We start from the raw sequence: 12,890 nt of genomic DNA on the forward strand, positions 1-12,890 counted from the left end.
TCGCTTCTTCACCTATTGCAGAAATCTTCAGCTGGTCCTACAAGTGCCACACATCTGCTCTACTTTGGCAATATGCTAACAGCTTTCCTTCCTTCCCAACTTTGGAGGAGGAGGAAAAAAAGAAAAAAAGAAAAAAAAAACAAAGAGAGAGAGAGCGCAAGCAAGCAGCACAAAACAGGAATGCAATGCCCTGTAGATACCGGTATCCCAACTATTTGAAATAGCAACATTAGTGCAACACCAATATATAGCTCACTACCAGACAAGACATAATGACATGTGGCTAGAAAATATCCTATATACTTATAAACCTATGAAGTAGTAGGAAAAATACACCAACTGTTTGAAGTGATGGAATCATATGACCTGGGGAGGGAAAATGGATTTTTACCCATTAAAGACCACAGACAATTGTGCTGAGAGGGAAAAAATTTATTGGTCCTTTAGATTTCCAATGACTGCTTGTATTATGTTTAGCAAATTCATTCAAATATTACATACAAAGGATATATTTTCTTCATTCACAATGTTAGAGCTAGTTTAACATTCAATGGAAATGTAAGGAATAAAAGCAAAACATTTTTAAATTATTAGCGAAATGCATGATTATTTTTTCCTATGTCAGCAAAACACTTGCAAAGAACCAAGTTCTGTGCTCAGTACTCATCTTCCATGAGGAGAACACCCACGTACTCACAGAAGGCACTTGAAATTCCTGGAAGTTGGGATGTCAGGAGGAGAAGGGACTGGCTATCAGTTGGACAACAATATGCTTGCTTTTAAACAAGTGCGATAAGAGTATAAATTCAAACAGCCATAAAGCATTAACATACAAAATCTTAGCTAGACGTGCTAACTAAAGGACTGCAAAGCTAGAGTACAAATCCTTCATGTCACTGCCAGCATTACTCATCATCTCCACCACAGAGGAGCAGGAGTGCTTTCCTGTAGTCCCCAGACGTATCTTTCTGTTAATATAACAGACCAATCACCATGAGTCACAACCACAGAAATGCAAAGAAAAGCAGCAGCCAAGGAGGACTCCAACAGATTACACACATGTCCTGCCCACAAGAAATCCACTTGGATGACTCTCCACTCAGGAATGACGCAAGGAAATTCTCTCCCTCTTATATTAAGAGTTATATTTACACAGACAGACTTTCAGAAACACTAAAAGCTTCTGAAAGCTTTAAACTCACTTTACTACCTATTGCATATTACAAAGCATTTATCTGCAAGTGAGAGAGACCAAAGGAGAAGCCCAAAGCAACACCAAAAGCAACAGCCTTTAAATATTCAAAGTGCATCTGCTATCACTTAGAAAGGGCCCCACCCTGCTCCCTAGACTTAATGGGAAGCTCTGCCACAAACTCCAGGGGACTGCTGTCTGGGCCTGATTGACAGTGTTAAAAGCAATGCAACACAGAAGAATTGCGAGAGCATCAAGTAAGGAATAAGAACAGAATAGGGCAAAGAGCAGTGCCACAAAAACTCACTAAAATAAAAAGAAATAAAATCCCTGAAAAAATTCCTAAGGCGAAAGTATTTTGGCTTCAACTTTACAGCAAATACATAACAATCCTGCAACAGCTGGCTCTGGATTTCCTGCTGGCTCTTTCCCTTCCTGCTCCTTCCCATCCACTCAGAGGAGATTATGATTCAGATAATGATTCTGCAGTTATTTTTCCCCCCTTTTGAAATGGCACAAAAAGTTCCACATATCAATCTGAAGTTGAAACTACAACCTCATGATAATATAAACTCCCAACCCCAAAGCTATTTCCTCTGGCACCAGCACCCTCTCCAAAGCACTGAAAATTAGAAGGAATCCAGGCAAGAAAAAAGAAATGAAGAGGCTAAAATGGAAAAACATGAGTAATAATGATTTCATATGACTGCATTTGCTCTCCTAGAGAGCACTGGAAAGAAATCTTTAGCTTTTCATAGGAAATGTCTCCCACTTCAATGACACTATCTTACTGCAGCCCAACCAACACTGCTCTGACTACACTGTGTTGACCAGCTCTAAACACATCTGCTCCCCCCCGCACCGCATAAACTTCTTTCAATAAACAACAGTGGAAAACATATCCCAGTTACTTCTACTTTCTCTGAGAACAGAAGAGCCATCTTACCTGAATCATTTGATGCAAGGATTTTGCAAAATTCTTTCTGAGTTCTTGTCTAATATCCAGCAGATCAATTTCACTCCTTGAAACCATGACTCTGATCAGGGTCTCATCATCAGTGCCAGCCCCCTAAAGAGAAAAGTTTAAATAATATTACAATATGAGTTTGTTCTGGACAGATGCTGTAACAAAACAGCAAATACATACAATCAGGGTGCAAGAAGAAAGCAGATGACACCTCAAAACACTCCTTCATGACATTTCTACTGCAAAACAGAGAATAATTTAGACAGTATCATAACACATTCACACAATGTGGAGAACAGAGGGCTGACCATGCCAAGTGCTCTAAGCCTTGGACTCCTATGAATTGGTATATCATCACACCTCTTATTTCATATGTTTCATCTTCATAAGCTTCAACTGTGAATGCCCAGATAATTTTTAAATTATTTATTTCCAAGATTATACAGTAGTGCATCTGATTGCCACAATTAGAATCACATGTAAATCACCCTTTTCAATGAACCACAGTGGCTTCTGGAAGTGCGTATATAAATCCTAACAATGACTAATGGAAAGCATGTAACTTATTGTACAACCAGACACAGGCAGAGCAAACCATTCCACAGATTACCCATCTATTTATTATGAAGGTGAGCTTCATAATAAGCCTTTTCCAAACATGCTCCATTCTTCTGTTTGACTTTACTGCTTTAGAAGTTTGAGTTTTTGTGCTGGGAAGCAGTGCCAGACTAACATCCTGACCCCTCCTGCTCAGACAAGTCAGACTCCAGGCAAGCTGAAGCAATGCAAATTTCCACATGCTGTTCTGCTAATGCACCTGAAGAAAGAACTTTGCAGAGCCCTCCCTATTCTCCAGGGTCATTCACTTCTTAGAATGGGTGTAATATTCTTGGATTACATCTAAAAAATGTTCTAAAGCTGCTCAAAAATTATGCCAAGCGTATAGTGGTTTCTGAGCAGAATTTAATTAATTTGTTAAACATTAAATGCTGGTAAAAGTCAAATTCTGCTCAAGTTTTAAATGATGGAGAGCTTTCTTATGTAAAGCTCTTAACAGTTGTTATTAGAAAAAAAATTAGATTTCACTAATAGACTAAATAGAGAAAGTAGATCCTTCATAACTGACATCTAAGAGACTCCTAAACCCAGAGGTTTTCTATTCATTCTTAAAAAAAGCAATTGTTCCTCATACAGCTCAGCATACTGATATAGTATTTTATAATTTTCCATCTGAACCTTGTTTTACTTTGATGCCTGTAAAACAGTAGAGTAGCTTTTTAAAAAACTAAGCTATTATTTCACCTCTTTCCATTGATTCTCATGCTGACACCTCATCAACACAGCCATCTGGTGACAAATATTTCAGTGCTTTTCAGCAAGAGATGGAGGGGGGAAGTCTTCAGGGAATCTGAGAACTTGCATGAAAACAGAAGACTACCTTATCTTTCCCAGGATTTGAATTAATATTAGCCAATGTGAGTTACAAATACAGTATGCATTCTTATTTCTTCCCATCCAAGAGAAAGCAAAGCCATCAGAGAAACAGCTGTGTAGCTGACAGAGTTCCCACGAGGTCCCCCTATGGAATCTTCAAATATAAATCTTCACTATAAATTGTTTAAGTTTTTCTTTTTTCTCTGACAAGTTTCCTTTGCTTCTCAAAATGGGATGAATAGTCCTTAAAAGGTGTTTTAAAGCTAACTCCGACTTCAGTCGTTAAACACTCATCTCCAAAAGAAAGAGCCATGGCACAATCTGCAGTTTAGCTTTTGGTCATCCTTACTTTCTAAATATATCTACCACATAAGGATACTGTAGTCTTTATTTAGCTGATGTGCTCTGTGGATCTAGCCAGAAGTTATCCAGCATCGCAAGACCAAGTCCAGGAACAGCTGTTCAAACCAATGTTTCCTATGAAACATTTAGGGTCCGACAAACTTATGATGAACTTGAAGAAAAGCTTATGAACTCTTTGTAGCCTGTCCCAGATCTACAATCCCCAAAACCTTTTGCATATGCTTTATGATACAGTATCCTGTTGCTATTTGCAGTAAAAGTGAAGGAATGATGAAAAGGTGAAAGGGAGAGGAACTGTAGCTGGAGGAGATGAAAAGTGATGTATAGAAACCATATATTTACCTTCATGGAATAATACAGGGTCTCGGCAAAATAGGCAGGAATGCTTCGGATGCATTTCACTAAAAAGACAAAAAATAAATTAATGATTGCTATTCAATGCAGGACAGTCTTTTTCTGGCGAGACAAGGTAGCTGTGTGTTTTTCTGGACCACTGTCTCCGGTTTGAACAATTAAGTTTACAGCTACTAACTCCTTCTTCTGCTACATCTCTTTGGGTTCTAGGATTTAAAATGCACCATGGATTTCTAATAGAAAAGAAACCTGGCTAGCCAAATTCTACCACTGGTTACGAACCAACTGTGACATTGTATTAAGTGAGCTGCAAGGAATACAAACAAAGGCAGAATTTTGTCTCACTTCCTGGTGCAGGTGCACATGGCCGAACAGCATGGAGTTTACCTCCCCTCCCTCATGTATCTATTAAAGGAAGAGTAAAGGCTTATTTTCTAAATACAAAAATAGATCCCAGGTGAATGACTTGAGAAGGAGGCATGTCTTGAAGCCACTTCTTATACAGCTGAAGTTTAAGGAGGCTGGGGAGTATATGAAATAAGGCCAGTCTTAGACCTATTAAGACTGTTAATTACCAACTGCCAGAAGCAGCTTCTCCAAATCACCAGAGGTTTCACGATCAATGGTTTCTTCAATTTGAAAGCCAGAAATGGTCATGTATTTGTCAAACACTGGAAAACAAGAAAGTGTGCATACAGTCACATGTATAGCGAGTATTCCTCCCAGCATCCTCCTCACTATAGGTTAATTCCATCTGCACCTCATTATGCACTGTTCAAATACTAATTTCCACTCGCTCTTCCCTCTGCCCTATTTTAAATATCTATTTCCTACTGGGTTGCTACTCTACAACATATTCAATGAGAAGCTGTGGGAAGGAGAGAGAAGGAGGAGAAGGGGAAGTTGTAGGAAATGACAAGCATTTTTCCCAGGAAGCAGCTATCACTGGCCTGAATTTCAGTTGGCACCAGCACTTTATGGAAAACAAGAACGGACACTATCTAATGGGATCAGCCACCTCACTTGCACACAAAGCTCTTCCCCACACTGGGCTACTACATCTGATTAACTCTGTGCAAACAAACTGTCCTACTGGCAGTCTATTCAAGTTCTGTGTTCATGAGTATCTGTAAGACTCAGGTTTTCTACTGTTAACAACTCCTCTGTGAAATCTTGCATTTCTATAGTGCTAAGTAAATAGTCGGTGCATCAAAACAAGCTTTAGGATTACTTTAATGCAAAAATTAAACAATAAAAATGACAAACCAAATTTACTTTGAAAATTCAGTGAGTCCAAAGATAGAGGAAAAACAGAAAGACTGGAGAACCAAAGCAAAACTTTCTGGTCACTATTTCCAACTGCCTAAAGAGCTCAGTAAAAAAGACTTATAAGCAACTTGCGGGGGGGAGGGATTTATTGTCTCTTTATTAACACCTAATAAAATATGCACTTATAAAAGGGTTGATCTTTTCAGGGCTGGCTCTCCATCAGATGATGGTGATTCTTAACAGACTCTCAGCACCACTTCTTTTGCCATGACCCCTTTCAAAAGGGCGGGGGGAGGGGGCGGAATACAAGCATCCAAAAAGACACACTCCAGTTGTCCCTCAGATCTAGAGCACCACTCCTTCAAACAGCAAACTGGCACTGCTTCTTGCTATGAGGAAATAAATTATAGGAAACAAAATTAAATTTCTTAGGCAGAGGGAAGAGGTGAATAAAGGTTGCTAGGCTTGAGAAATACAGTAGCAGAAACAGCTTTTCTACTGCTCCTATCACAAGCTGGGCAGCATTGAGATTTTAGGCTGTAATTCAGTCATACTTGAACCATATTTACCTACCCCTCCTTAAATGGGAAACACTTCGGGTTCCCAAGATGGTGATGAACTTTTCTTCATCTGTTCCCCATTTCAGCTCCCCGGCCCTAAACAAGACCTGTTGTAAATTCAAGAGATTAAAACTACAGTATTTGTTGTGTGTCCACACACCCTGTTGAAAAGCTCCATTTGTCTCACTCTAAGGAGCATTAAATTTACTAACAAGCCATAGTTAGAAGGAAAAAAAAAGGAATAAAATTTCAAAATACAGAGCTGACTTTAGAAAGGAATAAATGATATAATCTTAAATTGACTGTGAAAGCATTTACATGAATAATACTGCCTAAGGCCCTAAAATTTACTGTGCACAAAGCCTCTTTCTTAAGTCTGAAGCCTTCTGGAACTATGATAATACAGGAGATAAACTTCATTTCTAATACTGCTTTTTTTTTTTTCTTTAAAATCAGACAGGCAGAACTTTATTACATGATGACTCACATCACTGGGAGAACCACGCTGAGCTGGCCAAGGAGGAAGTTTTCCAAAAAGGAGGGTCAGATGGATTTAGATGATCTCAGAAAAAGGCTTTTAGACTGTTCAATTCTTAGCCATACGAAACCAGACTGATAGCAAATTTTAATCATTTTAGAGCACATTCACTGCTCCTCAGGCAAGTCCTTCTTCAACGCAAACAGCTCCTTGGCCATAAGCAGCCTTTAGGAAAGTGAAACACTTCCAAGAATTGGGATAAGCAATAGAAAAATCAGAAAATAAAATGAGCTTCTTTTTCTGAAACTCAGAAGCCTTTTTCCATATTGTGTGCTAAACACGTCACGAGGAGAAATATTTGTATATATTGCAGTATATAGCCTTTTTTGTAGTATATAGCTTTTTTTCCTCTCCCTCTTCAGTGAGCAGAGGACAGGCAAACAGGTTAGAATCTGTATTCAGACAATCAAATATTTTCTAGAAAAACCCACACAACTAAATCTGTGGCACAGCAATGCTGTCGACCATCTGTCTGTCTGTATTAAAAAATGAATGCAATGTTATGAATTTTCTATTCATGTTTATCCCACAATCCTATTCAAAATGCTTTTGGTATAGCCACTGCTGGTCCTTTTTAACATTAATGGTACAAAGCACAATAGACTGGGAAAAGGCCCTCTATTTAGTCATTGCAGGGACATTTCCAAAAAAATTTGCTACATTCTTTGACTGAATACTAGCACTCTCCATTCAGTAGCAAACGTGAAGTCCCGCCGCAGCATTTAGAAGCTCCTGGAATACATTTCTTTGGTGATACTGGAAGTTTTGAATAGCACTTTATGCAAGTTCTAACAGTCATTAACATCTAGGTTTGGGCCAGATTTTGTACAGCTAGTTATATTTCCCTATCTTCAAATCCCCCGGAGTAAAGCACTGTTACAAATGTTAAGTTTTAGAGATAATATCTTAGATTTGAAGCATGCTCATCAAGCCTGATCTCACATGTTACTTCAAATGTTTTCTTAATGACAAGTAGTAGATCTCCCACCATGATGTATAAATGAACAAGTTCTTCATCTAAACTAAACCACCAATGTGGTTTAGTAGCTTTCATAAAATATATACTGTTGAACGATAGTTAAAATATCTGATAAATCTGTCCAAGTAAAGAGTTTTACAACCAGCAATACGTATTTATTCACAAAGGAGTTAGAAACAGATAAGCTAGGTGCCATTCACATTGATCTTACTGTTACCAGAAACAACAGTTCATAATTGTAAAAATAGCTAAGACTTATTAGCTGCATTACTTTAAATTTTCACATGCCTTGCCACTGTGCAGTACTCAAAACATACCTCAGTGGCATAATTTAAAAAGTGATATTCACAGAATTGCTTTCAAAAAGTTAAATTTTCTCCTTCAAGTATTTTCAGAAAAATCTTATAACTTCTCTGCATATTGGTACTGTCTCAGCTGCCTTTTCCCCAACTACTTTGAATTAATGTATGTTTAGTGATCACACACACAAAAAAAAAAAAAAAGAAAAAGAAAAACTCCACTAAATAAAAAGATTGCTCTCCAAGGTATCATACCCTTCCCAGATTATCATATCAATCAAGATACAAACATTTGGAAGCCAAAAATATGGTCTTACACTTGCACTGTCACGTACCTCAATTCTGACCATCTGTAGTTGGCAATAATTAGAAAATTATCTGAATCTATTCCAGCTATGTTAGGTGTTGAATGTAAAGACAGCATTTAAGAGAAACATGACAGAACACTTCCCTGTATGGGTCCCAGCTTAAGCCAAATGTACACAAACCACAGAGATCATTTAGAAAATCAGGACATTTTGTGCACATAGGTATGGTGCCTCCTAAATTTAGATACAGTTTAACATCTATTAAAGAGGCCAAGAGGAATCTATCTAAGGCCTGTGGTTAACAGCTTTCTTCAATTATATAAACCCAGCAGAAGACAAGCCTGGCAGTTTCATGAGACAATCTAGTTAGTGATCCAACATTTGCTTTGCTAATTTCAAGTCTCTGGTTTTCAAGGGCTGAAAATTTTAAATTTAATAGCAGGAGAATGATGCTTTCTGGATTTACACAACAAAGGATAGGCCTGCGCTGGTAAAATACGTTTTGCCAATATCTCTCTCCAACTTGCACTGCTGTCAATAGAATGTTTTACTGATCTGGTATTCTGCTTTTCCTCCGTCTCACCTTGTTTGAGCAATTCATATATTATCTTTCATCTCAGCTGACAGTCTATGAATGAAAATGTCTAGCTCAAAGCTATCCAAAATAGCTGAGAGGAAACATTCATTAAACAAGCTCTGTAATCAAATTGCTGAAATACCGACCATTACTATAACTAACAACGAAGCCAATACAATCTAACGAAAGACTGCATCGAGGCTACCAGCTTTCTGCTGGTATTCCTTTTCCTGTCTGGAACACAGGTTTAATGATCAGTGACAAATCCATGGAAAATATGCAGCAAGGGCAATAGGCAGGTTCCTAGAAACTCTTTGGTGGCAATTCTGGGATGGTCATATAGTTACAGTAAAGCAAAATATTTGGAATATTTTCTCTTTTTAGTATTTCACCATCTCTAGAGGCATCCCTCGCGGAATAGTGTTAATATTCCTCTAGCTATTATTTGATGCATGCTATGTAAGTCTTGGAATTAGAAAGAAGCCAAAGTCAGATAGTAAGGAATAAACTCTTAACATCTCTGAGTTTTCCAGCAGGGGGTCTCTGAGCTTCATAAGTCTCAGCATCCATAACTCTCTCTTCTACTGACCTAGTCACTGTATCATTTAGGCACCTCATGAAGTAATAAGCAAAACAGGACATGGCTTGCACTAAAATGCGAAAGCGCCCAAAATCTTGATCCCAATGTTTCAGCTTCGGCCACTTTGTTCATCCAGAACATATAAAAATTCAGCAAAGTATATTTTAAAAAAAGGAACCTCAAGAACTTCTCTCACACATTTTGGGCTCCATCTGTGTACTCCCTTTGCAAGACAATGGGTAGAAATGCCCTAGAGAAAAAAAAAAATCATTCACCCACCTGAGCATCCTGCTCAACAAGACCCTCATCAACTCTGCCATCAGGATCTCTATTTGCCTAAAGAGAATTTGTAGAAGTTATTACACTGATAGTTGAATCAAAAAACAACTAATCTGTTATGTTTAGCCTGTAAGAGTTACTGTGAAAAGTCAATCTGTCACGTATCTTCTCCAAAACAAATCTTATTTGTCCCTTCTGCTTGCATACAGCATAATGAAATAAATGTTTTGTTCTCCCACTACCTTCAAAACCATCAGGCCCCCTGCTATACCTATGTGCATCACAGAAGTTTCTCAGGCCAGTGCTGTGGAAATGGCCTGTAACAGAGTTCCAGACTGACCCTATCAGTTTAGTGAAGTTACTCAGTTTCATAACCAACCCTGCCTGTCACCAAGTCTGTCTAGATTCCCAAGACAGTAAGAAAGAAATGTCAGACATGAAAGCAGAAATGAAATAGTGAGCAGGAGCATGTATAATTTCAGTTAGTTTGTTGTACATCACAGCAGTGGCAGAGTTCTGCAGCCCATTTCAGTGTCTACCCTATGCACACACGCACATATAGATACTGACCTGCAGCAGGACCACCAGCAGTCTCTGAAAATGGCCTGATGTTTCTCCCGTGATCTTATCCTCCAAGTTGGCCTCATATTCTGCAAAAGAGCAATACCTATTCACCACCTTACCCACTTCCTCAGTACTTTTATGAGAAAAAAAAGGAAAAGCGAAGAGGTTATTTGACTCATAGCTTGTGAAATCATTTATCAGAAATAGCTTTAATAACCCAAAGACATACTCCACCTTCACTTATAACCTTACATTATTGTAAAAGTGGCAAAAAGATAGCATCTCAAAGCTCATATCAGGAGCTGATTACTCAAAATATTATAAAATACAGGGTGCCACAAAGAGGTTCAGCTCCTAAAGGAACTAAATAGCACACAAATCTGCTGTTACGCTGAAATACAGCAGCCCAGTGATTGGAAGCCCAGAAAAGTCTCATTTTGCTTGCAAAACTTCATAGCATTGACAAGCTTTGTCCTTGGGGACCCTAAATTTTGTCTTGAACCTTATTCAGACATGAGAATTTCTCATGTGGCAGAAAGCTGGATAGATACAAGAGAAATGTGTTGAATTAAACACTGCCTTAAAAGAAAAAAACCCCAAAACACTAACAACGAAAAAACAACCCCACAATCAGAGGGAAAACCTGTACCCCTGTGGATATTTCTGTGGTTCAGCTCAAATCCAGAAACATGCCAACCAAACCAAAAGTTGTACTTGCCTTAGCACAAATGCATTTGAACAGAGTGCTTAGCAGGAAGCAAAAAAATTGCTTCCATTTCTTTATGTGGTGCCAGTTTCCAATTATTTAAAAACCCCCTCTGGTTAAAGAGATGAAAATAATGGGTAGAAGAAAAATATATTTGAAGGAATTCTAACTATAAATCACAAAACACCAAATTTTGCATCCCAGTCAGAGCTGCAAAATAAGGAGGATTGTAGTTTACAATCCAAACCCTGGCTTCTTATAGTATGAAGTTTCCCAACCCAGCAGAACAAAATCCCAGTTGTTGCAAACACCTCTCAGTTCACAGGTAGGCCTTATTTCAAATAAGCATTAGAACTATATTGAGAGAATTGAAAGGAGAACGTAGAAGTTTATTTTTTACTGAACTTCACCTTGCAGATAAACCTGTTTTATATTCCGCACTTCCGCAGGTGTTCTGGAGGCAAGAATTTCAGTCAACACTTTCTCATTGGTTCCTGCTCCCTAGAGGGGGGCAAGTATAAATCCGTTGACAGAATAACAAAAAGAAGACAAGCATTCCCTTAGACAATCACAAGCAAGAATCAGCTTATAAACCTGGACCACAGAGAGAAAAATTGTTTTCTTCTTACCTGTTATATTTTGGGAGCATTGGAAATCAGATTTTTCTTCCAGTTTTGGATTGATTGCTTTCAAAACCAAACCCACATTTAATTAAGGCTCACAACTATGGGCTTCAGATGCCACTTTCCTTGTTCAAGCACACCCAGTATGCCTCAGTTCTTCATTATCAGTCAGTAACATCAAGGAAACCAAATGTATAAAATGACAGTTTCCATCTTAGCTCTAGTTCATATGCTGTCTTTCATTGTCTAGTACACACAAAAACATAGAGCCACCCAGGCATGATCCTTACCCTTATATGAACTGTTATGTTTATATCCAACCTCTCTCACACTGCAAACACAGACTTTTTACAATAGAATTGCTAATCCAGGTACCCAGATAGTTTAAGTCACTAATTACAAGAAGGTGCGACAGACACTTTTCAGTTTTGCAAGCATAAAATTTACAGAAGTCAAGGCAATCTCTTGTTTTCACATGTCAGAGTCTACTTTAACTATAAGAATAAGCATTTGCTGTTTACACTTCCAAAGGAGTCCTTTCAAGAAAAGCAACACTCAATTACAATACTGTGTATATTTTGCTGTGGTGTGTTATTTAAAATTTATCCTATAAAGAAAATCTGTACACTAATTCCCTACAAAGATATCAAAAAAAAAAAAAAACAAAAAAAAACAAACCAAAACACCCTACCAGATTACATGCAATCCTTTACCAAATACAGATTGTTCCATGAACATGCCAGGTGAACAAGGCAGGCACAGCTACATTAGTTGTAATCTAGGGAGCCTAAGTAGCAGCAGTTGTGAAAACAGATAGCACAAGCTTCAACACAGACTTCATGCTCTTAGCCAGATTGTTATCATGTGCTGAAATCTGTGCTATCAGGTCTTCTTTACTGTTGCTACCCACCTTAGCTGAACTGCAGCTAGTATCAACACCTTTTCCTGCACAGATACATTCTCTGAAATTCTATGATCTTGTGTGTAATACTGTTTATTTCAAGGGACGGTAACAAAAACACTCTTGTTTCACTATCTCTATTTTCCCTCCTATACCCGTCTGTTCCGTCATTTCCCTATCAGTCTTCAGCTCTTAAATCAACAAAAGGACTTTGGAGATTATTTTTCTTCCTTTTAGTCAACACAGCTTTTACTGGTTTCTTTGTCAGGTACTATCTCCCCTTCTCTCACTACATAGAGACATTACAGAAAATTCCAGGATTCAAAGTTTCTGTTGTCTGACGTACTATTTGCTGGGTCATGGGTTCATGAGCGCTAGTTTGCACAGTTGACTAAAG

The 12,890-nt window shown here is 38.2% G+C and overlaps 1 protein-coding gene across 2 annotated transcripts in view; it reads right to left on the reverse strand.

The window, feature by feature from the left end:
* Nucleotides 1-417: 417 nt before the first annotated feature.
* Nucleotides 418-12,890, reverse strand: part of ANXA5 (annexin A5) — a 45,860-nt gene continuing 33,387 nt past the window's right edge. For both annotated transcript variants that reach the window (XM_064510652.1, XM_026096117.2), the window contains 8 exons: nt 11,380-11,470; nt 10,270-10,349; nt 9,700-9,756; nt 6,153-6,246; nt 4,886-4,981; nt 4,299-4,357; nt 2,139-2,261; nt 418-968 (listed from right to left, as the gene is read on the reverse strand). In XM_064510652.1, the coding sequence (XP_064366722.1) occupies nt 906-968; nt 2,139-2,261; nt 4,299-4,357; nt 4,886-4,981; nt 6,153-6,246; nt 9,700-9,756; nt 10,270-10,349; nt 11,380-11,470 (663 nt within the window). In that variant the 3' untranslated portion in view covers nt 418-905. The remainder of the gene's footprint in view (nt 969-2,138; nt 2,262-4,298; nt 4,358-4,885; nt 4,982-6,152; nt 6,247-9,699; nt 9,757-10,269; nt 10,350-11,379; nt 11,471-12,890) is intronic.

Source organism: Dromaius novaehollandiae, chromosome 4, assembly GCF_036370855.1.
Source record: "Dromaius novaehollandiae isolate bDroNov1 chromosome 4, bDroNov1.hap1, whole genome shotgun sequence".
Classification (NCBI taxonomy): Eukaryota; Metazoa; Chordata; class Aves; order Casuariiformes; family Dromaiidae; genus Dromaius; species Dromaius novaehollandiae.